The sequence below is a fragment of the Cervus elaphus genome, chromosome 4, assembly GCF_910594005.1.
Source record: "Cervus elaphus chromosome 4, mCerEla1.1, whole genome shotgun sequence".
NCBI lineage: Eukaryota > Metazoa > Chordata > Mammalia > Artiodactyla > Cervidae > Cervus > Cervus elaphus.
The window spans coordinates 39848650-39874807 of NC_057818.1; the positions used below are offsets into that span (position 1 = coordinate 39848650).

At 40.4% G+C, this 26158-nt stretch overlaps 2 protein-coding genes across 3 annotated transcripts in view; both read left to right on the forward strand.

Annotated features, from left to right (window-relative positions):
* Positions 1-20651, forward strand: part of AP1G1 (adaptor related protein complex 1 subunit gamma 1) — an 84678-nt gene extending 64027 nt beyond the window's left edge. For both annotated transcript variants that reach the window (XM_043899001.1, XM_043899003.1), the window contains 12 exons: positions 2048-2188; positions 3419-3473; positions 5794-5916; positions 6088-6177; positions 6467-6594; positions 7533-7637; positions 8311-8452; positions 8633-8759; positions 11696-11803; positions 11924-12084; positions 14972-15070; positions 16466-20651. In XM_043899001.1, the coding sequence (XP_043754936.1) occupies positions 2048-2188; positions 3419-3473; positions 5794-5916; positions 6088-6177; positions 6467-6594; positions 7533-7637; positions 8311-8452; positions 8633-8759; positions 11696-11803; positions 11924-12084; positions 14972-15070; positions 16466-16567 (1381 nt within the window). In that variant the 3' untranslated portion in view covers positions 16568-20651. The remainder of the gene's footprint in view (positions 1-2047; positions 2189-3418; positions 3474-5793; positions 5917-6087; positions 6178-6466; positions 6595-7532; positions 7638-8310; positions 8453-8632; positions 8760-11695; positions 11804-11923; positions 12085-14971; positions 15071-16465) is intronic.
* A 3829-nt stretch (positions 20652-24480) lies between these two features.
* The window catches only part of PHLPP2 (PH domain and leucine rich repeat protein phosphatase 2), a 59620-nt gene continuing 57942 nt past the window's right edge, over positions 24481-26158 (forward strand). The window contains exon 1 of the mRNA XM_043899004.1: positions 24481-24662. Within this exon, the coding sequence (XP_043754939.1) occupies positions 24564-24662 (99 nt within the window). The 5' untranslated portion in view covers positions 24481-24563. The remainder of the gene's footprint in view (positions 24663-26158) is intronic.

Genomic DNA, 26158 nt, shown 5'->3' on the forward strand with positions numbered 1-26158 from the left:
TATAAGGAATGTCATATGATATTTCTCCTTTTCTGTCTCACTTGATTCATCATAGGACTTTGAAAGGCATATATTTTTTCCCTTGATCAATTAACTCCACTGGTCCTCTTCTTAGAATAACTGTACGTGTTTGTAAAGCCTAGTTATAGTAGGCTTCAGTGAACTTTTGGTTTACTATTCAAACTAGAAAAAATTTAATTTGAACTGATCTCTGAAACTATTCACTTAACAAACATTTATTGATAATTGAGTTCCTTTTATTTGCAGAGAACAGGTGTTAAGTGCTTGGGCAAACTAAAAATAAGACCTGGTCTCAGTAATAATGACTTTTATATAAAGCTTTGTGAAGGATTTATAAGCACCCTCTCAGTTGGTTCTCAGAGCAAACCAGTAAGAGAAACTAGGCAATTACTTCTCTCCTCAGTTAACAGATTAAAGTACAGTCCCAAAGGAATCAAATGACTTAACTCTAAAGCTTACTCCTTGACAAGGCAGACCTTGGAATAGAAATCAGACTTTCTGACTCCTATTGTGTTGTTTATCTATAGCTCTTGACTGGGCTTTGCATTTCAAAAGTAAAACCTGGGTCTTTTGACAGGTTATATAGCCTAGCAGCTGAGACTCTGGAGCCAGAAGGCCTCATTTCAAATCCTAGCTCTGCCGTTAGTAAGCTTGGTCTGGTTACTTAGTCTTTCTGTGCTCGGTTGTCTCCATATACAGTGTAGATACAGGAGCACCCACTTCCAAAGGTTATGCGGGATTAACTGGAGTAACATACGTGAAGCACTTAAGCACTGTGTAAGAATGAGCTATTATTGCATTTCTGTAAGGATTGAGTTTTTGTTGCTTGTAGATTAAGATGAAAGTATTTTCATCTTATTAAATTGGTATTTTTGGAAGTAAATTATATGCCATGGTTTGACATTATTGACCAAATATGAAAAGATGCGTGTAGTAACTAGCATATCCATATTTACCTTGGTTGCCAAGTTTGATAGGCAGCTATTTGTTGTTACTGTTCAGTCGCCCAGTCATGTCCAACTCTTTGCAAGCTCATGGACTGTCTCCCGGAGTTTGCTAAAACTCAAGTCATGGTGGTGCTATTATAGAAACTCCTGTTTGCTCTCATAGCACATATTGTTTTTTCCTTTTCATGGCTCTGACTGTCTTTTTTAGTTTTTCTTTCCAGCTTTATTGGTATATAATTATATGAGTCTAAGATGTGCATCACATTGCATTTGTCACACCTTATTGCAAAATGATTTTCACTCTAGCGTTAGTCAATTCCCGCAGCATATCACATAAGTACCATTTCTTTTTTGTGGTGAAAATATTTAAAATCTACTCTCTAAGCAGCTTTCAAGTTTATTAATACATTATTAACAATAGCCATTATGCTGTACATTAAATCTCCAGAACCTGTTTATCTTACACGTGGAAGTTCATGCTCTTTGACCAATATCTCCCTATTTTTCCCACCCCACAGACCGTGGTAACCACCATTCTAGTTGTATTTCTATGCATTCAGCTTTTTTAGCTTCTACATATAAGTGATAGCAGACAATATTTGTCTTTCTCTAACTTATTTCACTTAGCCCGCAGGGTTTGTTTTTATTCTAATCAGCTGTATACCTTTCGATGTATGTCACATCATCTTTGGGCTGAAGTGGATGTAGTAAAAGAGTTTGGTGACAATATATCACATTTTTAACTGTTGATGCAGAGAGATAGTATCTTTGAGTATTAATTTCTTTGCCTCTCTTTTTGAGCCTTTTAGGTATTCTAAATATCAGCTTCAAAAGACTGTTGAATCCAAACTGTCTTTAGTAGTGTGTATCTTTTGGGAATTTTTGAAGAAAAGCATTGATGAAAGTTCAAAATAATTTTGTTAACTTCGGTTATCTCGTGTGCAAAAATTGGGATTGCAAAGATCATGCAACGATGTCAATACATCCACTGGTGCTTGGTGTTCAGGGACAACATACCTGGGTCTTTGTTTCATTCCCACTGTAAATATCATAACTTTTTTTCCCTCTCTCCATGGAAGGCGTGCAATGGAATTGAGTTTTGCTCTGGTAAATGGGAATAATATTCGAGGCATGATGAAGGAGTTACTTTATTTTCTGGATTCATGTGAGCCAGAATTTAAAGCAGACTGTGCATCTGGAATCTTCCTTGCTGCAGAAAAGTAAGATTTAATTTTTACATTCATTGGTAAAAAATGCTTGGAACTTTTTGGAAAGCATCTTTAAAACATGAAGGAAATGTTGTAAACATGTTTAAACATGTAACATTTATTTCAGGCTTCCCATTAGAAATTGGGTTTGAGAAGGTCATTCTAGTCAGTATTTATGTTAAGCATTATACTAAGACCAAAATAATCCTACTTTTATAAAATCTCCTCTTGTATCTGTTCTTTAACCTCTCTTCTATGATTCCCTTTTAATGAAGAGAATAGAAAAGTTATAACATTTGAATTATGGTTCTGTGTAAAACTTTATGGGATGAAGTCCTCAGGATTTTGATAGTGTGGTTATTTCTTCTCTTTTCACTGTGAATTGAAGGGGAGGCAAGTTCCTAGTCCTGGCGTTACCTGGGTCTGGAAACAGTGCTCTTTCTTGTTTCTTCTCTGTACTCTCCTGTCCTGACTTTATGATTTGTTTTCTAAGAAAAAAACTGGAGAGAGAGTCCTCAGTTCTTAACTCAGCAACTTCTATTGCAGTATTTACATCTGAATTTGACCATGTACTGTTTCACCACCCATTGAAATGGGAATTGGTGCCAGTTTAATTGCTGGTAGTTTTGAAGGTAAAATGTATCCAGACACAGCCCCTTAACCTGTGAACCTCAAGACTATAGGACAGGAGTTTTGAAAGTCACTGTGTGTGTGTGTGTGTGTGTGTGTGTGTGTTGCTTAGTCATGTCCAACTCTTTGCAATATATATAGGACAGGAGTTTTGAAAGTCACTGTGTGTGTGTGTGTGTGTGTGTGTGTTGCTTAGTCATGTCCAACTCTTTGCAATATATATAGGACAGGAGTTTTGAAAGTCAGTGTGTGTGTGTGTGTGTGTGTGTGTGTGTGTGTGTGTGTGTGTTGCTTAGTCATGTCCAACTCTTTGCAACCTCATAGACTGTAGCCGACCAGACCCCTGTGTCCATGGGATTCTCCAGGCAAGAACACTGGAGTGGGTTGCCATTTCCTTCTCCAAAAGGAACTATAGAAAGAAAGAAAGTGAAGTCGCTCAGTCGTGTCCGACTCTTTGCGACCCCATGGACTGTAGACTACAGGCTCTCCCATCCATGGAATTTTCCCGGCAAGAGTACTGGAGTGGGTTGCCATTTCCTTCTCCATGAAAGTCACTGAGCAGAGCTTAATTTACAGGTTCAGTTTTTTTCACCTGTGCCATTATTTTCTCAGGTATGCACCTTCCAAACGGTGGCACATAGACACGATTATGCGTGTTCTGACAACGGTAAGTAGTTTCTTTAGGTAAGTGTGTACTAAGTGCTGGATGTATCAGTTAATGAGACAGACAAAGTTCTTATTCTCATGCAGCTTATGTTCTAGTGGGGAAGATGGGAAATTCATGGGGAAAGAGGGATACTCCTGTCAGGCAGGGGGGAATACTGTGAAAAATGCTAGAGCATCATGAGGAACTATAGTGATGACAGAGGAGAATGGGATATGGGGCAGTGGGCCAGGTTCTTGGGTAGAATAGTCAGGGCAGGTCACTCAGAGGAGGTAATATTTGAGTAGAGAACTTGGTAAAGTGGTGAGCTGTGCAAAGATTTGGGAGAAGAGTGTACAAACCAGAAGGAACAGTTGGTGTTGCAAAGCACTAGGGTAGGTAACAAGCTTAACGTGTTTGGAGAGCATCAAGAAGGCTGGTGCAGCCAGTAGACTGAAAGCGGCAGAGAGTGGTTTGAGGCAGGGGCTAGGTTCTATAGGCCTCACAGGAGTTAGGATTTTATTCTGAATATGATGGGAAATCATTGGGAAGCTTTGTTTAGTTTTGTTTTGGCTGAACTGTGTAGCATGCTGGATCTTAGTTCCCAGACCAGGGATCGAACCCATGCTCTCTGCAGTGGATTTGCAGAGTCTTAACGAGTGGGCCACCAGGGAAGTCAAAACCTTTCTTTAAGAAAATGCTCCAACTTCTCATTTTTCCAGTTAGTTTATATTCTCTTATTATATAATTATATGCCTTTTCTTAGTTAGCCTGTTGATGTGCTAGGTTACATTAATTGATTTTTAAAAATTATTTATTTAATTGAAGTTTAGTTGGCTTGCATTAATTGAATTTTGAATGTTGAATCAGCCTTCCATATCTGGAATAAATCCCAGATTTATGGGATTGGTTGTGGTGTATAGTTTTCTTGAATACATTATTAGATTTGATTTGTTGAAATTTTAAGGATATTTGCACCTGTGTTCATGAGATACTGGTCTGTAGTTTTCTGTTCCTGATGTTTTATTTGACTCTTGTATTATTTAGTAGTGTGTTGTTTAATCTCCAAATATTTGGGGACTTTTCAGCTATCTTTGTATTGCTTATTTCTAGTTTAATTTTGTATGATTTCTGTTCTTTTAAATTTAAGATATTCTTAATGGCCCAGAATGTGATCTGTCTTGATGAATGCTCCATGTGAGCTTGAGAAGAATATATATGCTGTTGTTTATGACATGGTCTGTAAATGTCAATTAGATTGTGTTGATGCTTTCTCATAAAAACATTCTGCTTTTTTCCCATTAGGGACGAATATAAATATCTAAGTCACACCACTAATTACCTGCTTTTTAGTGTCTTACCTTTCCTTTCTGCCAGTTTCCCCAAACTTCTCCCTCCATCTTTGTGTTTCTTAACAGGAGTGGGTATCCTACCCATCTGGGATTTTTTTCTTTTTTTTTTTTCTGTTTCATTTTCAAAGTACACGTGTGTAGGCCAGGTCTTGGTCCTGTAAATCAGATCCACTCTTCTATCCAATAATGGGAGGTTGACCAAGGTGGGCACAGCTTCCACAGTTTGTATATCCTGTGCAGCTTGGTTACCATAATGCTCTTGTGAGGCCAAAATTTAGTTTCCTCATAGGTTAAATAGCTTTACTTTGTCTCCATGGTGGTAAATCTCAGATTCCATTTGTCAACAGGACAATAAAGAATCATTTTTGTTTTTGTTTTTGTTTTGAGGTGTGGATAATGAAATAAAAAATACTTCCCGTTCCTCGGGCTACGTATTGGTTCTGTATTTATAAACTCTAGTTTTTGAAGGACTGTTATGTTTTAAAGAAATTCTGATTTTTAGAAAGTTACTGTTTATTTCAGTTTTATCTTACTTTATTAAGCCTTTTTGAACTGTTAATATACAGCCCTTTCTCCTTCCCCCAGAGTAGTGTGACTACCATAGCCAGCTTGTATCCTTTTAATACCTGTGTTGAGGAGTTGTGGGAAGGAAGTTGTTGTTGTAATTAAGTTCCCAGTAAATGTATTTCTTACAGTTTTGCATTAGTAGACTATCTGTTTTGAGTAGAAAGGGCCATTCTTGAAATTCTAAACCTTTATATTTTAATTTTACTTTGGACAAAGGGAAGATTTTATCTCTTTATGAAACCTTAGAACTTAGAATATTCATTTAAATATGACTTTGAAATTTGAGCTGCTTCTCAACATGAGAATTGGAAACAACTTTATCTGGGAGGGCGTTTTGTAGTAGTCTCCTCTGAGCAACAACAACATTAGCTGACTTTTCTTATTACCGTGTGTTTCTTGGGGTAACTGTCTGCATTTCCTTTTAGGCAGGAAGTTATGTTCGTGATGATGCCGTTCCCAACTTGATCCAGTTAATAACCAATAGCGTGGAGATGCATGCCTATACTGTCCAGCGCTTGTACAAAGCAATTCTTGGTGATTATTCTCAGGTAAGTACTTTTACTTTAAAGGGGGAAATTGCCTTTATTTTTCTGATATGTTCTTATTACTGTCGCTCTTAGAGGTGCTTCAGTTGTGACCTTTATGGTTGGATGACCTATGATTTGTATTAATCCTTTAAAGGATAAAAATCTTTGACAACTGTGACTTTCTTCTGACAGCAACCTTTGGTGCAAGTCGCTGCATGGTGTATAGGTGAATATGGAGATCTTCTTGTATCTGGCCAATGTGAAGAGGAAGAGCCTATTCAGGTACCCTTTGTCACTCTTTGTTAAGAAAAGGGAAGACAGTGTTTTTGGTTTTAAGAGTAGTGTTTAATGAGCTGAAGTCAATTCCTTGAAAACCTTTTAAAGAAGCAATGGCAGAATTATAGATTCATTGTAAAACTTGTTCATTTTTCAGTTGGAACCTACTGGGCCATTGTGAGATTTGAAAATCACCTTTAGGACTCTCTCCCCACCCCATCATAATGACTTACATTGTTTCTCTTGCCTTCTGGCTAAAAAGTGAGAGTGTCATGTTTCCATTTTTTCTCCCCAGGTAACAGAGGATGAAGTGTTGGATATTTTAGAAAGTGTCCTAATATCTAATATGTCCACCTCTGTGACACGAGGTTATGCCCTCACTGCCATTATGAAGCTTTCTACTCGATTCACCTGTACTGTAAAGTGAGTATGGAGAAAAAGTAGGGTGAACATGTTTTGTCATTTTAAAAACTTTTTATTTTGGGAAATTTCAAGCAAAGGCAAAAGTAGAATAGTAAAATCAACTGCCTATACCTGTTATTCCTGAATAACAGTCATCACTTTATGGTTAATCCTTATTATATCTATACTTTGCTCCCTGTCATCCCTTCATCCCACCACTGCTTAATTTGAAGGTAAAAACTAATGTTTTTAAAATCAGGTTACTGTTGCCTGTTTTCTTTTTTAAAGTACTGACGTTATTTTCCCATGTAAGGGTTCTGGTTTATTATAATCTTGAGATATCTGAATTGGAAGAAAATCATTTTGGTGTTTAAATCTTTAAATTTTGCTTTTTTTTTAAAAGCACTGTTTTGAATGAAACTCAATTCTTGGGTCAGTTTCCCACCCAAGCATGTTTAATACAAACTTGGTTCTCTCAGACCTTCTGCTTTTGTTTTTAATGTAAAGCCTCGTGAATAATGATAATTTTTACCGTTTAAATTGTGAAGTATAAGAATTTGGTGTTAGGCAATGACACTTTGCTTATAAAAGTCTGATGCTATGACCCTTTTGTTGATAAAAGCTTATTACTGTAAAGTTATTAAAGAAGGGAATGAACACTATAAATTTATTGTTTTGTAGCAAATTAATAATTGGTACTTTTGTTTATCAAATTTTAGGCTATGAGATATTCAACAGACAAAATCTAGCATTAGAACTCGAATAAATTCTGATGTCTTGAGCTATCTGTTAGATGACTGTAAAGGAAAGGTCTTTTGTTTTTGAAAAATTATGTACATTAAGAAAAGATGAACACTTCAAAATTTTAACCAGAAACCTCTGTTTTAAACACTATTCTTTCTGCTTGTTTATGTATTTTCTTTTGGATGTTTGAATTTGTTTGTCATTTTATCCCAAAGCCGAATTAAGAAAGTGGTTTCCATCTATGGAAGCAGCATTGATGTGGAACTCCAGCAGAGGGCAGTAGAATATAATGCACTTTTTAAGAAATATGACCATATGAGGTAAGTAAAAGAAACAAAACAGTGCATGTGCCTCTTAGCATCCCGAACACTTTGTCATGGTAACCTGTAAAGGAGTTTCATCACTCATGCTTTATTGGCGGGACTTCACAACCCCGTTGAGTTCTCACTGCTTGGCTATTTGTGTTTTGTTCGTCTTCTGTTCTGCCTAGCCTCTAAAGAAATAAGCGAACTGTGTTCTTTTAGTGCCCTTTTCCCCTTCCTTTTGGTAAGGAAAGTTTTCTTCATTTCCATTTTATTTGGTGAAGAAGTGAGAGTTGTTTTATCTCAGGAGAATCTCATTGAGATATCATTACTATTACCATTGTGTATATCTTTTTTCCCCTTTCTGTTGTGCAGTATCTTCTTGATTGGAAACTGCTAATATGTACTTGTTTACCTTTCTTTCATTACATTTTCTCTGTCACTGAGAATTCTCAGGCTCTCGGGATTTGGATGGACAGTTTGTCCATTCAGGGTTTCCTGCATGCCCTTAATCCAATCAGGAATGTAGGTCATGTATTCTTGTAATCCAGCTTCTATTTTAGTATATGTGTTGGGATGTGAGGAGGGGAGATGTCTCTCCACATTTGGCTGGAGTATAGTTAACAGTGATTGTTTTGGGTAGGGAATCTAGGTTAACTGCCTAGAATTTAACCACTTCAGATTCTTCCAGGTCTGCCCTGCTTGAGAGAATGCCTGTCATGGAGAAAGTGACCACAAATGGCCCTACTGAGATTGTACAGACAAATGGAGAGACAGACCCAACTCCTCTAGAGACAAAGCCACCGCCCTCTGGGCCACAGCCCACCAACCAGGTAGCTTTTCCCTTGCTTATCTTCATGATGTTTTGGTTGCTTAGACCCTGTCTCTTAGGTGATTCCCTTCAGTCTTCCTGGGTTGATTGATAATTCTGTTCCCTATTTTTAAGTATTGAAAGGGCTTTGTGTTGGATAACAGATCAGACAGTGACAATAAGATATTATTTCTTTGTTTAGGCCAATGATTTATTGGATTTGTTGGGAGGAAATGACATAACACCTGTTATTCCAACTGCACCTACAAGCAAACCAGCTTCTGCTGGTGGAGAGCTTCTTGATTTGCTGGGAGACATCAACCTTACAGGTGAGGCCAGACTAGAGTTAATTTCTCACTTTTCCAGGGATAAGGGCCTTAGGGAAAAGCTACATTGAATGTAGACTTTCTGTCTAGCACATGAGACAGTTGAAGATGGGAGAGGGTAAGCAGAAAAAAAGCAAGAATCTTCACAACATCTGGGCTATGTTGCCATACTAATACTATACAGGTAATTCATAGAGATTCCTCAAAGTCTAATTTTTAATTTTTGGAGAGTAAATTACCCACAGTGTTTTAAGACAGAAAGGACAGTCTCAGGCTAGAAAAGAAGCATATCCCAAGAAATACATTACTTTTTCTTAGGTTTCTTTGTACTCATGGTTAGTTTCCAAGAGCCGTGGCCGTTTGTGGAGAGTGGAAAGATCCTGTTTTCCTCCTTCCTTCTCCCCCTTTGTGTTAAAGCAATGGAAGGATAAAATTATCCAGGATTATAATATTCAAACATAACATTTCATTTGGGGATATCTTATCTTTATTTACATGTAGTAGACATTTATAGTTAGTGTATTCAGAGATACTGTAAACATAGGAGATCAGGAGAATCCAAGGATATCACTGTAGCATATAATTTCTGTCTTAAGTGACTTCTCTAAAAGTGAAATGGATGGAGAGTTACAGTATACATGACCTTGAGTGGAAAACGGCTATAGCTTAAGGATGTTGGATGCTTAACTAAAGTGGCTATCACAGGCTTAATGGTTTTTTCCTAACATAGCTGCCTCCCAGAACCTATGGTTTATATTTATGTCTTAACAGAATTTCAAAATATTGCTTGTCATGTGCTTCGGGCCATTCACAGGCAGTTTCAAATCCCGGGATACCAAAGCTGTCCTGGATATATGGAAAAGCAAGAGCAACCCCATGTTTAAAACACAGTGTGTGGGGACCTTCCTGGCAGCCCAGTGGTTAGGACTCTTGTGTTTCACTGCCATGTGCCCGGGTTCAATCCCTGGTCAGGGAGCTGGGATCCCACAGGCTGTGTAGCGAGGCCAAATAAACAAAAAACCAAAGCACAGTGTATAGATTATGTGCTTTACTTATTAACATATTAGCATTTTCATGTTAGTGTATAATCTTCACAATTATAATTTTGAATGGTTGTCTAATATTGTGATAAGTTTAACCATTATTTATTTAATTCCTTACTATTGGGCATTTTGCTTGTTTCCAGATTTTTCTTATCATAACTGATGCCTCAGTAAATATTATTATTACATATATTTGCCCAAATTTATTTTGGGTTTACATTCTTGGGCTCAGTTAAGTTAGGCTTACTCTTTCTGAATCTGTTTAAAATAAGAATGATTTTTATCATCATAGGGTATTTGTGAGGAATAGTGACTTAGTGCATGCATGACACATAGTAGGCACTTGGTAAATGTTACTAACCTTTTCCTCAATGTCTATGAATTTCACTGTATAGTCATAAATATTACATATTTTTAAGAATACCCTAACAGTTGAAACGGAGAAGGCAATGGCACCCCACTCCAGTACTCGTGCCTGGGAAATCCCATGGACGGAGAAGCCTGGTAGGCTGCAGTCCACGAGGTCGCTAAGAGTTGGACATGACTGAGCGACTTCACTGTCACTTTTCACTTTCCTGCATTGGAGAAGGAAATGGCAACCCACTCCGGTATTCTTGCCTGGGAAATCCCATGGACAGAGGAGCCTGGTGGGCTACAGTTCATGGGGTTGCAAAGAGTTGGACATGACTTAATGACTAAAAAACAACAACAGACAATGAATAGTATCTTATTTTGTCAGTCTACCACAATTTACTTACCCATTATTTTGATGGTGAACATTTTGATTGTTTCTAGAATTTCATTGTTAGAAATTACCTTGCCCTGCACACTTTCTGTATATGTCTGCCTGTGTAAATATGCACGAATCAAAGCATTCCTAAGAAAGGCAGTGGATCTCAACTGGGGGAGATTTTGCCCACCAGAGATTGGCAGTGTCTGAAGATACTTTTGGTTGTCAGAACTGAGAGGATGCCAGTAGTGCTGAATCCTACAGTGGACAAGACAGCCCCTCACAGCAAAGTCTTACCCAGCCTGAAATTTTGTTAGTTTTGCACTTGATACCTTTATTTTAAGGGTATACTTGTATTCAACTCTGTTGTTGTTTAGTTGCCAAGTTGTGTCTGACTCTTTGGCGACCCCATGGACTGTAGCTCCTCTGTCCATAGTATTTCTCAGGCAAGAAGACTGGAGTGAATTGTCATTTCCTTCTCCAGAGCATCTTCCTGACTCAGGGATCCAACCCACATCGCCTGCATTGCAGGAGGATTCTTTACTGCTGATCCACCAGGAAAGCCTGTATTCAACTCTGCTACTGCCAAATTGTTCTCCAGTTACAACCCTATGGCAGAGATTAGAATTCCCCATTGCTCCATAGTCTTACCAGTATCTGGTGTTAGCAGACACTGAAATATTCACCACGCTGGGGAGATGTGAAGTAGCACCTCATCATGGTTGTAAATTCCCTTTCCTCATTACTCATAAATTTGAGCATCTCTTTTCGTAATAGTCCCTTTTCATTCATATTTCTTCTGTGAATTGCTTGTACATTTCTCTCTCTTTTTTTTCTTGTACATTTCTCTTACCACTTTTAAATTGGGTTATCTTTATTGACTTGTAGAAGGTATTTATAGTTTTGGATACTCGTCCATTTGTTATTTTGTAGCATACATACACTTTCTTCTGCCTTTGGTCCATTTTTTGATGATATTTTTTAGTGAACAGAAGTTACTCATTTTAAAGTATTTGAAATTTTTAATTCTTTATTTTTATGGTTCATGCTTAAGGCAAATTGTTTAAAGCCTCCTCCCCTTAATTTGAGATCATGGTAATTTTCTTGTGTTCTCTTGGTGGGATTTGTCAGCTAAAATTGACTTAACTGTGGGATGTGTCATTTAGGTGCTCCAGCTGCTGCTCCTGCCCCTGCCTCAGTCCCACAGATATCCCAGCCCCCCTTCTTGTTGGATGGGCTTTCATCACAGCCTCTCTTCAATGACATTGCTACAGGTACTGTTACTGGTGTTATCATCATTAGACCTATGAGAAGTAGTTATTGAAGAAAGGAGGTAGTGATTTGGCAAGCCTTGGGCTGACTGCAACTCGACTGACGTTCCTGTGCTCTCCCAGGCATCCCCTCCATCACAGCGTACAGTAAGAATGGCTTGAAGATTGAGTTCACCTTTGAACGGTCCAACACCAACCCCAGTGTCACCGTGATCACGATACAGGCCTCCAACAGCACAGAGCTGGACATGACGGACTTTGTTTTCCAGGCTGCAGTACCAAAGGTACTATAATTGTCTTCTTGGCCTTTATCCTTGAATTAAAAATTGTTGATTATTTTTTTATGCTTTTGGTAAGGGATATATTTTAGTGCCTAGAGATTAAATTTGCAGATTCAACTCAAACTAACAGTAATGTAACTGTTATGGTCCATTGGAGCGTGTCATTTTTAATGAATACTTTTGCTTAGTCATAAATATTCTTACAATTAGTATTATAAAGGAAGTACAGTCTAAAAGTAGTTAGAGAGTAGAATTCTACAAGGTGGTTCATTAATGCTCAGGGTATTGAGGATAGATTGGGGTTCAGTAATACAGTGGTGAAGACCTAAGAAACAGAAATTCTAACATGGAATTAAAGTTCAATCAAGATGAGAGACTTCATGTATTTGGTATTCTCTTCTAGTCACTGGATCAGATTTAAAGCTTTTGTCCCTTGATAGTGTAAGTGGGAGAAACATTCCTCCTTCATTAACATCTAGCTAACTATTGATGCAATGACTGCTCGCTTCTGTAAATTGAAGTTTTGTTTATACCAGTTCTTAGTTTAAGGAGTGTTTATGTTCATTGTTGAATTATGAAAAGTTTTGAAAAAGGAGAATTGAGAATGAAGAGTGGGCAAGATTTATCTGTAAACAATGAGATAGTAAGTATTTCAGGCTATATGCTGTCAAAGTGCCAGTACTGTGATGATACATAAAGGCGCATGGCTCTGTTCCAGTGAAACACTTGTAGAAACAGGTGTGGGTTCATTCTTGGCCCATGGACCATATTTTACCAACCCCTGAGATAGATTAGGCTAAATGAATCTTTTCAGTCACTTATGAGGTATGACATTCAGACAACACAGTTTTGGAAATTGAAGACCTTTTATTTGTGGTTACTACTGCCTTTGCATCTGTCTTTACTTCCATTTTTAGGAGTTAGAAAAATGTAGATGTTTTAGAAGCAGTAGAGTTAGTGGTTTCAATACTAGTTGTATGACATTAAGCAGCTTACTTAATCATTATGCCTCAGTTTGTTTATTTGCAAAGGGGGCCTGCCATCATGATATCTACTTCATAGGGTTTCTTTGAGGAATAAATGAGTTTTATGTGCCAGGTACTGTCTTGTTTTAAGCTCTTTTCATGTGTTTGTTAGCTTCTACAAATTAGGGTTTTATACTTATTACTTTAGGCTGCCGCTTTAACGCATACCCCCTCTGGTTTAAAGCATGGCCTTATTCTTGGTGCTGTACTATACAATGCCTATTTGCATATTATGATGTATGTGGAACTTCAAAACATTGTATTTCATAGATTCTACTAATACTGATTTTGCTTTTTGTTACTTCTGAAATTGAGGTATATTTTATTTTTTAAAAAAATTTTTAATTGGAGTATAATTGCTTTACAATGTTGTGTTAGTTTCCGCTGTATAACAACGTGAATTTTGGCTATAAGTATACATATATCCCCTCTGTCTTGAGCTTCCCTCTCACCCTCCCCTCACTCCACCCATCTGGGTCATCACAGAGCACCAAGCGAAACTCCCTGTGCGATTCCGCAGCTTGCCACTGGCTATCTGCTTTATATGTGGCAGTGTGTATATGTCAGTACTACTCTCTCAATCCTTCCCACCCTCTTCTTGCCTCCCTGAGTCCACAAATTTGTTCTCTACACTGGTATCGCCATTCCTGCCCTGCAAATAGTTTTCATCACTATGGGGTATATTTTGAATGATGCTCTTGTCATAGTTTCATTGGCAGCCTTTCTCTCAGCGGTGTATAAAATAATGGTGTGGATTATAGTTGATGGCATCTAATACTGATCAATTAAATGTAAACAAACATGGTAGTTTGTGTAATTCTTGACAGTAGACTTGTAAGTCCCATTGCAGGTATACCATGGACCTTCCTCCCTTCTTTCTCTCCTCCCTCCACGCTTTCTTTCCCCTTTGCCCTTCTCGCTTTTCTCTCCCTCCCTTCCCTTCTTCCTCTGCCCCTCTTCTCTCTCTTTCTCTCTCTCTCATTCTCCTTTCCAATATTTTAAGAGACTAAACTTTAGGAAATTAAAAAAAAAATCCTAGTCTATAAAATAGCGACACATAGATATATATCGACATATATACTTTACTGGGCTAACTATGATTTACCTATCTTGCTCATAGCACTTTTATCTCTCTTCCCTGTAAACACACAAACAAATCTACCAGCACTCAACAAATTACGGTGTTTGCTTTTTCAGGTCTTTCACTGTACAGGCTAGTTCTGCACGTAATTTTTCTGCTAGAACTTGTGGTGTTTCAGTGTGGAGACCCTAAGGTGTTTCACATCCGTGTGAACAAGCTGGCTCTTTTCAGCCTCTCCTGCACCTCCGTCATGTAGGAGTGACCCCTGACACATTCCAGATTATATAGGCTTTAGAAAACAAAGTTCAAGTCCCTGACCTCAACCGTCCAAATACACAAAAGCATGAAGGCTTGTTTTTGGTGACTAGTGTGCTGGTTTACTATTTTTAGAATCCTTTTCATTTCTTTCTAGTTTTTTTTTAGCCACAGGCACCCGGGTTTTTTGTTTGTTTTTTCACCTACATAGTTGATCAGTTACTATTCAGTGAGGCTACTAGAACAAGATTTATTTACCTTTTGAAAAGTGCTTGGCTAAAGTTGCTTCTACCAGAAAGGAGAAGGTAGCTTGTTGCTAGAAACAATAGCGTTTTATAAATATCATGAAGCGATAGTCCACATGCTGGGAATTGCTGATTATCTGGAAAACAAATAGAATTTAGTAGTAGGTATATTGGTTACTTGAAGCATCATCTGGGTGTCTGACTAGACTTGTTAACATCTCTGACATAGTATTAAGTGTATTTTCTGAAGAGTGCCCTTTGTCTCCCCCCTACCCTACTCCCAGACATTCCAGCTGCAGCTTCTGTCTCCTAGCAGCAGCATCGTCCCAGCATTTAACACGGGGACCATCACACAGGTCATTAAAGTTCTGAACCCACAGAAGGTGAGTACCACATTCAAAGATAGTATCTGAGCAAGACATAAGTGTTTCCCTAAAATAAAATTTACTTTGTTTCTCTTAAGTTTTTTTTTTTTTTCACTCAGAGCAGAAAAGATATCTATTAAAATGTCTGGTCTTAACCTCCTTGTTCTTTTGTAGACAATAAGTGAAGCCTGGACACATGAAATGATTTAATGGCATCTTATTAAAATACACATTTAAATATTTCTCTATTGAGAGGCTTAAAGGTCTAGTTTTTGCATGGTGAGGGTGGAAAGCTTACACATTTTAGTCTTTACACTAGTAGTTGTCTGGAGTTGAGAGCATTGGTTAAACCAGATACTCACATTTACTCTGGTAATTATTAAGTATGCACAGCAGAAGCGGAGACATTTTTAATGAGGCAGCCAAATGAAAAACAACGTCAAACACCTGAAAGTAAGCAATATTTTATTACATCTTCTCAGAGAAGTATATCGGCTCCACTTATTGATCAGTTGACCCGGTCTCAGCAGTTTTTGAAAATGGTTCCGAGGATTTCTAGAGACTTCTGAGAGATCTCTAGTAGTGTCTCATAAATACCAGTATGATTTCCTCCTCTTAAAACACCTTGGTTCGCCTCTGCTGTCCACTGTATTTTGATTGTCTGCCCAAAGCATAAGTACAAATTCTTGTGATGATCTGATACAAAGAGTAAAAGTTTTCTTAGTGTATTAATGTTTGAAGTCTGCCTTATAAAGCAAATAGCACGTATAATTGAATTCTCTTAAAATATACCTGTTATCATAGGTTAACTTTTTTTTTTCTTTTATGCCTTGAGAACAAAACAAGTTGATACTCACATTTACTGTCAGTTTTACAGACAAAACATCCAGTATATCTGAATGTAGAGTATAATAGATGAGTATGTTTACCTCATTTTTCTAGAAAATTGGATACAAGGGTTGAATCCTTGTGAAAAGTTCTCAGCAAATGTTACTATGAAAATGCTCCCAAGTGGTTTGTCCCGTTAATGTGGTTCTAGGATCGAAGCCCACACTGCATTCTGGAGGTCGTTTTCTCTACTTGACTGCATGACGTTGGCCAGTAGCTGCAGTACTAGGTGTTTGTTGTTGTTGTTGTTGTCTGCCTGTGTGTCATTTTTAAGAGACAATTCTGCTTCAGAATAATTTGTGTTTTCTGTGATCAGAAGTCTGTAGGACTTCCCTGGTGGTCCAGTGGTTAAGACTCCATGCTTCTACTGCAAAGAATGTGGGTTCGATCCCTAGTCAGGGAACTAACATCCCACGTGCCACCCAGTGTGGCCAGAACAAAAGAAAAAGTCTTATTTGTAGGCTGCAGATTCTGGAGATTTTATTTCAGTGTGTGATTTTTTTTTTTCTCTTTTCCTCTCTTCAGCAACAGCTGCGAATGCGGATCAAGCTCACATATAATCACAAGGGCTCAGCAATGCAAGATCTAGCAGAGGTGAACAACTTTCCCCCTCAGTCCTGGCAATGAGGGTCCAGCGCCATTCTCATTCTTATCCCACTCAGTCAAAGGAACTCTGGGAAGGAGGTTGTGATCGCTGGCAAGTCCCCCCAACTGTACCACGGGCATGAGGAACTGAAGAGAACTGTTGAGGAGGATTTTTCCTAAAGTTATTGCTGACCTTGAAGCATTGTTAAAGACTAATCTCCTCTCCTCCACTGTTGAGGCCGGCTGCTTCTGGAGACTACTTTGCACTCTTCCTCCTCTCCTCCAGTTTCCGCACTTCTCCATCCCTCCTACATTTACAGCCAGAATCAACATTCCCTGGGCCCCCGAGGAAATAAGCAGCTGGTCTGGAGGAGAGGACTGGAATCCATGACAAGAAAACACTCACTCTGTCTCTGCAGCAAAGAGTTGCCCCTTCTTTCTGCCATGTTTCTCTGTGGACTGGGCAAGGTGGGGTACTTACTCCTCACTAGCAGGGTTACCATCTTCAGGCGCTTCTTACATCTGGCATTCAGAATGGAAATGTAACAGTGGACATGAGGGAGCCATGCCTTTTTCTTCCGGTTCCCCCGATGTTTGAAAGAGGCATTAGGCTCCTGGTAGCCTTTTTTGTGCATTGCTGTATATACATAGACACACACATGTATATGTATGTTTGTTACCAAGGATTGGTCAGACCTTGAGAGGTTATTTGTAAACACTGGACAGATGCAGTTAAGAAGAGCTTGTGTTGAGATTTGGCATGAAGGTTATGGTGCTCTATTTGTAATAGAAACTTCCAAGGCTCTTCCAGCTCCCCTTTCTCTCCATTCTTTTAGCTGTAGTCATGAGTTCTCTCCATGATTTTCGAAACTGATTCCCCTTAAAGTGCAAAGTGGACAACTTCTAAAAGATATATTAATAGTTATTAATGCCCCTGTTTCCACCACAAATTTTAAAGTTTCTCCTAAACCCGTAACTTGCCTGATGAACTATGGTAAATGGGTGGAAAGAGGAGTTTGCCACTTCTAAAGTACAGACTCCTCAACAAAAGCACCTTTGCCCATTTGAAGAGTGAGTATCTGACTCACGCTAGGGCGTATTGGAGTCATCTTCTCCATTACTCCAAACCTCCCTTTTTATTTCCTGAGCCTGGCTTGGACCTTGGCATTCCGTTTGAATTCCTTCTTCTAACTGGAACATTTGTGTTGTATCTGTAACACTGGCACTGAAATAAAGACCACACGGTTAAAGAAATCTTTCCTATATTGTACTTTATGGTGTTGGAACGAAGCCTTGAAGCTTCCTTGTCCCCTCTGTCAGAGGAAGTCTCAGGGACACTGTAGGGTAGGAATATCGTTTCCTGAGTCTCAGAAGTTGGTCTTGCTCTTGAGAGGCCAGTCTCATGAATATCTACATCAAAGACTTGTGATCTGGAGCTTTTTGAGCTAGTGAGAGTGCCTAGTGCTTTCAGAAAGGACCTCGTGGTATCCGGTCTTAGCACTGAGTTGCTGGCATGAGGGAAGGTGGCTGCCGTGGCACACGTTGAATGTACCCTGTACCTTGAGGTACACAGGCACTGTTTCTGATGTGCTAAAGAAAAGGAAAGGTCAGGCCCACCTTGCTCTTAAAACATTTTCAAATGTTACTGTATTGAGTACAGTATAAGGACTACTCTGGCTTTGATTCTAGAACTGGGTACAGATATCCATTGTTTCCTTTCCATTTCATCAAGCCTTTACTGAAAATCTTCAGTGACTTGTCAAATCTAGCTCTGTATCAGATGCTAGACTATTCCTAACATTTGACAAGCAGGAGTTGCACTAAAGGCTCCAATGGGGGAACTTTCTGGTCTTATTTTAGTATATAAGAGCAAGATTTGCTGAAACTTACTCTACCGGGTAAATGGTTGACTGAGTCAAGAAGAGAATATTATCTTGTGCATGGCTTTCAGTAAAGTAAGTGTGGACTAGTGTACGTTTCAGACAACCGCTCTGCCTGTATGATGAAAAGTAACCTTTAAAAATTTCTTTGCAGACAGATTTCATTGGATGGGTATTTAACGCTGTGAAATGTGATAGGATTAACATAATATTGGTGGATTTCTTGAATAGAATTTGTCTAACATTCCTTTTTGTGGTTGAGGCTTTATTTTTCTCTCTCACATCTATAGTTAACCAGCTCAAGTTTCTTTAGTTGAACCAAACTGAATCTCAGAAATCTGCTGAAGATCATGCTATAAGACAGCGCTATCTGATGGGGCTGGAAAAGGGGCTCCTCTCAGAACAAAGTCTCCTTGGGTGAATGTAGTTTTGAGGTAGAGTTATTTGATCATCCATGGGTTCGTCCAGACAGAGTAAAAATCGGCCTTAACACAAAGGGTGCTGTGTAGAATATGAAATGATTCCAGAGAGTGAACCTAAGCACCATATTGAAGGACTAGCAGCCAGATGACTTGCCTAGGACACTGATGGTTAGGAAGACTGTTTCAAATGATAGGATCTTGGAAAGCTTCAGCGTGCCTTAGTTTCTAGGATCAGAATTCGTTCTCCTCTCACTTGGCCTCAATGCTAAAGGAGAGATCTTTTACTTTCTATCAATACTTGCACATTTTAGTTCTTTCTTTCCCTAGTAAAACCATCCAAGGGGGAGCAAATTTGGATAGATTTACAACTTCGGAGCCATTGTGAGGAAAGAGTGATTTCCATGGCTGTTCTAATAACTCTAGGGTGATAAGCCGTTGAGCCTACATGCACTTACTTGGATAATTTCACAAGCACTTTTACCTCATTTTTTCTTCCTCTTCCAGAGTAGTTTTTATTCTCTGTCCTCCCTGCCCTCACAGGAATCCTAAGGGATAATTCGTCTAAGTAATCGCAAAAAATGGTAGGAAGGGTGCTCTACCCAAGAAACTTCCCCAATGCTCCGATGCTCTACCTTGAGGTGATTTGGACAGCCATGGAATGCTTCATGCTGTGTATAGTGATCATCTGTTCATTTTAAGGTCTTTCTCATTTAAAGAAACATTCCTCAGCATAACATTTGGGAGAGGATTCTCCCCTCTTGCTAGGTTAAAGAGTCGTTTGTACCCCTTGTCTGTCCCATTGATATGAGAAAACTGGCGGCACTAATGGTTTGAGTGTTTCCATCTATCATATAACATGCTTTCTGTGTTTATGTACTTGTAAGAGGTTGGAAATGAGGGGACACTGTTTTTGAGGCTCAAATTCATTATCTTCTGCATTGGAAAATACCGGGCTATGAGAACTAAGGGAAGGAAAGTCTGAATGCGTAGATTTTTTTCTAGTGAATGTATCTTATCCCCACTGTCCTAAACAGAGAGGGAGCTAGAGAGCAAAAAGTGGATATTCATGTACTCTGTGGTTGGTGGAGAGGTGGTACATGTCTGTGCTCTTGGGTTTGGGAACGGGGACGATCACTAAAGAGACTAGCTTAGAAAGTCCTGAAGTTGAAAATACTTTGACTGTCTCTTGCTCAGGAGGGTGGGGCTGCTTGTAGAACTGGAAGTGAATAACTTTTTTCAAGCAATAGCAGAGAGTGGGTCCCATCTACAGGGTTCCAGGACCTGAAACATTGAAACAGAAGAAAAGGCTGAAGCAGCTTGCAGAGTTGCTTCATGAACTTCCACGAGGCTGATTCTGGCTTCCAGATGGAGCATTGGAGGTTTTTTCCTTGTTGTTTTGTTTTTGGAACCTGCTGTTGCGCTTTGTGTATTTTTGTTTTTGTTTTCTCTTTGGGGGCCTCATGGGAAAGAGCTTCTGAACTCTTTCCTCTGTGAACTCCCAGTGTGTCCCTGTATAGTCCCTTTTCTTTCATAATGTTGTAAGTTACATTTTCATTAAGCCCCATCACATCTTCTTTACTGTAAAAATATTAAAAGGCTGTTTCCAAGTGGGATGGCTAATGAAGTTCTAATTATTGCAGACATATTTTTGAGATGTAAAAAAAATTTAAAATTAAATGATAAGTCTTCGAGGCGAGTGAGGAATAAAATGGGTGTAAACATTTACATGGGATGCATTAGAATTCTGCTGTGTGTATTGTCTTTTGGTTGAAACAAATTATGAACAGTGACTAATAATAAAAAGTCAATACTCAATGATTTAAATTTTGCTTCCTCACTTCTTCCAAGTGTATTGGAGAAGCCTTGGATGGGTTCTTATTCCAGAGCTTTGAGCTAAGCCCACTAACCAGTTAATGTTCCTTTTCCACAGAAAACTTACCAAGAGAGGAATTTAAACAAATTAAAAAAATTTTGTTCTGTTCAGTTGCTCAGTTGTGTCTGATTCTGCAACCCTGAATTCTCCAGGCCAGAATACTGGAGTAGGTAGCCTTTCCCTTCTCCAAGAGATCTTCCCAACCCAGGGATCAAACCCAGGTCTCCCATATTGCAGGCAGATTCTTTATCAGCTGAGCCACAAGAGAAGCACCCCCCCACACACACACACACAAAATTTGTAGTTAACAGTGCAAAGTGCAGTTGGAAATTTTAACTAGTGACTGTTTTCATGCTGATGTTCTCCACATGGGTGAATTCTCAAAAATATTGAATCATGTCAAGATGAAGTATGTATTTGAGGTGGTCATGGACTTTTAGCTATAAGCTTCTGTTTGTGGCTTCTTTTATCTGTGACTAGGAAGAAGAAGGCTTGACCAGCCAAAATGAATTCTGTTTCCTGATCTATTTTATTTTTTTATTTTTTCTGATCTATTTTATACAAACTCTTCCATAGAAGTGAGAGTGGTTGGAAGTTGGGAGCTTATACATGATCTCTGACCTTGATTGAGATAGGGGGAGAGTATGATAGTCCCCTAATTGAAAAGTAGAAGGAGGTACGCCTTAGCAATTATCTGGTTTATGCAGAAGTGCCCCTTGGTGCTGATTGATAAGTGACATTTCTATAATCTTCCTTGTATGTGGCTTAGTTAAAATTCATATTTGTTTCTAATATTAAACTTACTTGACATTTTCATCTCTGTGTAATGAGATGAAAATATAAGAACTACAATAGAAAATGTTAGCCAGTAATAGACTCCAGATATTTCAATGAATACAATACAATGAAGAATGGCAGATTTGAACTTCCATCCAGGACCAAATTAATTTTTATCACTTTTAAGTATTTTTCATGCTATTTCCTGCCCTAGTTCAGTTGTCTCTGGATTCAAAAAATACAGAAATGTTCAAAGGAAAAAACAGTCCTATAAACCTGGAGGCCAGGTTAAGTCCACCTTGTTTATTCAAAACTAAAAGAAGGAATATCTACATCTGCTCAGCCTATGGTAGAAATAACAAAGGATTGAGGCCTGAAGATGACTTGTGATCATTGAAGGAGTGGGAACTAGCTATAAAGAAGCACATGTAGAAAGCTCTTATGACTCCTTTACCAAAATCTGATAGACATGAACTCTCCTTTCCCAGACTTCTCTTTCCATTCTGTAGTGAGGATTAGGAAGGGCTCCTAGAATAAAGTGTGTGTGTGTCCCTCCCCAACCCCTTTCAGGTGGAGAGTGTTATACATAGCTGCTTAGAGGAAGAATACAGAAAGGAGGTAGTCTAATGACTTCTCTGTCTCTTGGCTTGATTCAAACTGATTTTTATAATGATGAACCTGCAGTGAGGGCAGATGGATTTTTGCACAAAAAATCCCAGAGGAATTTATTTTTAGGGTTAGTCTCAGCTGTTTACCATTTCCAGAAACTGTAGTTACATAACCCTTGGCTACATAATGCACACTGCCTTGAACTGGGGGAGAACATGAATATGTGACCCTTGAAACTGTATAAAATGTTAATGGCAATACATGATTTGAAAAGAAAACTCAGAATCAACTGGTCGTCACCACTCAACTGGATTGGATCTTAAACAATGGAGACTTTTAAAGAGAGCTGTATCGTAAGTTACCCCTGCAACATCTGGGCTCGTAGCTTTTTGCTGTTCTACTTTTGAAAGAGGTACTACTGTTGCTACTGAAGAAGTAGTAAATACATAACTCAGCATATGCTTGTATTCTGAATTGATGCTTTAGCCCACTATTCCATTAATCATAACAACAACAGCAAACCCATCAGCTAACCGCTGCTGTTTCCCAGCATGACTTCTAATGTTGGTGGTCCTGGAACAAGATACTTCACCTTCAGGTGATAAACTAATAAAGACCTTCTGCTTGTGAAATGTGGGAAAGGTAATGTGTAATACCTCAAGAAATGGGCTTTTAGAAACACTCTAGTCTACAGCCATACCACCCTGAACGCGCCCGATCTCGTCTGATCTCGGAAGCTAAGCAGGGTCGGCCTGGTTAGTACTTGGATGGGAGAAACACTCTGAGCTGCATTTTCATTCTTTCCTCTGCCTTTTTGCCCTTGGTCAAGTCCACCTCTGTCCTCATATTGGTGCCTATCCCTTACATACAAGTGTCCTTGCTGGAACAAATTACTCAGTAAGCACTGAAATGGGAATCCCAATAACTTTGAGTAGCTTTCTTGAAGGTAATTTCAGGATAGAAGGAAAACTCAGGAGGCAGACAACATAAAAGCTTTTTTTCACTTTATGCCAGACTGACAGAGACATCATTTTAAATTCACTAAAATGAAACAAATGAAGATAACTGGAGATTGGAATTTTGGTGTATAAAAGTAACTCAAGTGAAGGGAGAGGGTAGTGACCAAACTTCCACAGAAGAAATAATTTGTACAGAGTCAGAATCTTTGAGTCAAATTTATAAATGGACCAATCTCCTAGAAGAGAGGGGAAGAGTTTGCAGTGTTAGACCTCAAACTCTCTTGTACTAAACCTGTAATTAAAATATTCTTAACATACAGTTGGTCTGGGCTAGGTAAGCTGAAGGAGTGGATTATTGGTGATACCATTTATACCAATCGTTCAAAGTGTAATAAACTTTTTTTCTGCTTCATTCCTTAGCAGTTGCTTGACAATTCAGACCTGTGTAGGAGGGGAAGACCTAAAAATTCAGAGGTCTAGAAGGTTTCCTAGGAAAATATAGAGCAGAATTAAGAATAGGACTCTGAGGTATTGAGTGTATCTTCAATTTGAAAATTCAGAATAATAGTGACTGCTATGAATCACTACTATGTGTCAAGCACTTTGTATGCATTTGCAAAATCTTCAGACTTGACTACTAGACAGACTTTTCTATTTCACAGCTAAGAACCAAAGGCTTAGATCAAATAACTTGCACAAGGGTACAGAGCTAATGAGAGGTAGACCTGAAATTTGGAATCAGGCGCTCTGATTTGTCTCACTGGCCAGCCACAAAACTATCACTGCAGCAACTAAAAGAAAATAAAAAATTTCTGAATTAGAATTGCAAATAAACTAGCTTAGAGACCAGACCACATTACTGCTTGAAGCAGAGAACAATATTCTGAAAATTCTACTACATGAAGAGAAAGGGAATTCAAATGTGGCTGGGAGGTGAGATGACAGTTTCGTACACGAGGTGGGGTCGAATTTTCTGAAGAAGGCTGTGACCATCTACAACAAAGAAGAGAAAGGGCCTTGCTAAAGTGGGTATTCTCAACAATTCGTTCAATGGCTTTGCACCTGTGAGGGTGACGGGCCAGTTTTGGAGTAGAGAGGAAACGTCTGGGAGAGGTTAAGTTACGAAAGCCACCTTCTGCAGAAGGCAGCATCCTCCAGTCTCTGTTGACAGGTGCAAACCTCCCCTGCCCCTTGCCCAGCCCCTACTTAGGAGTCGCTCAGAAAATAACTCTCCTTGCGCCTCAGTCCTCCAAACCGAGGGCAGCTGATAGTAAAGGCCTAGCCCTGCGGCGGCGCCGGGCTCCGCCCGTGAAGTCCCCGGCCGACTGCCGGAGGCTTGCGTCCCTTAGCGCCCGGGACGCACCCAGCCCGCAGCTACGCAGGCCAGGGCGGGGTGGGTCTCTGGGCGGGGCCAGAGGGCTGCGGGGGGCGGGGCTGCTGGGTGTTCGCGCGCGCCGCCGAGGCTCCGCGCGGCGTCGCGCCGGCCGGGCGTCCCTGTGCAGCAGCCGCTAGCCGCCGATGGGGGAGGTGGAGCCGGGACCCGCGGGCCCGCTTGAGCCCCCGGAGCCGCCTGAAGCGCCCGCGAGTCGTCGGCCGGGCGGGATTCGGGTCCTGAAGGTGAGGTGCTCGGGCGGGCTGGGGAGGGAGAGAGAGCAGGGGGAGGCCGTCCCTGCCCTGCGCTGTGGCTGAGGTAGCGGGCGACCCCCGCCTCGCGTCGGTCAGTCAGCCTCGCGGCTCGGTCGCCCCCAAACCCGGCTGGAGGGGCCGCTGCACCCGCTGAGGCCTCTGGGCCGGGCCCCCGCCGAGGCCGCGGCCGCGGCCGCGGCCGCCTCCGTCCCCACCGCTGCCCATCCCTGGCCGCGCGCCACCCGCCTCACAGGCCCACGCCTTGGGTCTGGCGTCCACCCGGCCGCCGCCGCCCACTCGGCTCCTTCAGGACCAGGGGGCCCGCCTGTGCTTCCACCGGCCGCGCTCGCGGCCCCGGGGCCGGCGTCTCCTGGCCCGAGAGCGGAGCTGGAAGTACGCAGGGCTTTCTCCCCGGACACCTGAAGACATCACCCCAGCGGGAGGATGGCGGCGGTGATTGGCCGGGCGCTGCGGTGTTCGGGGCTGCGCCGGCTGGCGCGGCAGCCTCTGCCCTCGGAGCTTCCCACCGAAGTTAAGACCTGCTCCCCGCACCAGAGCGCCGGCCTGGGAGCTCGACCTGCCCCGCCTGCTGAGAGAATCCCCGGAGCAGCTTAATCTCGGGGAAGCTCTGGGCGTGTTGCAGGAGGGAGGAGGGGTTGGACAAAAGGGGGGCATTCCTGCTGGCGGGAGCGGGGCTGACAATCCAGGGAGAAGGTGATGGGGGAGCAGTTATGCAACAGGCAGCTAACGGGGCTTTTTGGCAGAAATTGGAATTAGGGGGAGTAGGAGGAAATGAAGGCAGATGCCGGCAAGGGGTGGGGGGGGGGAATGGAGTCTTCAAGGTGATGACGAGAAGTTAAAATGCACAAGGAATGTAGGGTGGGGTGGGGACAATGAAGGTGGTTAGAAGGAGAGATTGTGGAAGATTCACTGGAGGGAGTTTTAGCTTTCGAAATATCTAGTTGGAGAGAAATTTTTCCATAGGTCAAATACGTAAACTAGGGGTCCTGGAGAAGGAATGGAATTCCTTCTAAAGTTCTGGAAGAGGAGTCAGCGGGATTTAAAACTTGCCAGAGAAAAGGAAGAGAGCAAAGAAAATTTAGATTTGGCGTGTTTCGAAAATACTTTGCAAGACAATGAAAATACATCATGTTGAAAAATTTATTAAGTAATGGTCGTTGGGATTGAGAGTGTGCACCATATACTCGCTACTAAGGTTATTCGTAGGACATCACAAAGATGGCAACACTGAAAAAAATAGTAGATTTGAAACATCTGGTGAATCCACGAAACGACATAAACTAGAACTCTGTAAAATAAAAAAGTTTTTCTGCCACTACCTCCTAATCTTAATACACCAACTTGAAATAAACTTTTCATACTTAACTTCCACATAGACCTTTTACATATTTATTGTAAACTATTTAAGCATGTTTTAAATTTAATTACTCAAAGGCTTTTGGATATTTACTTAAAAAACTGTAAGG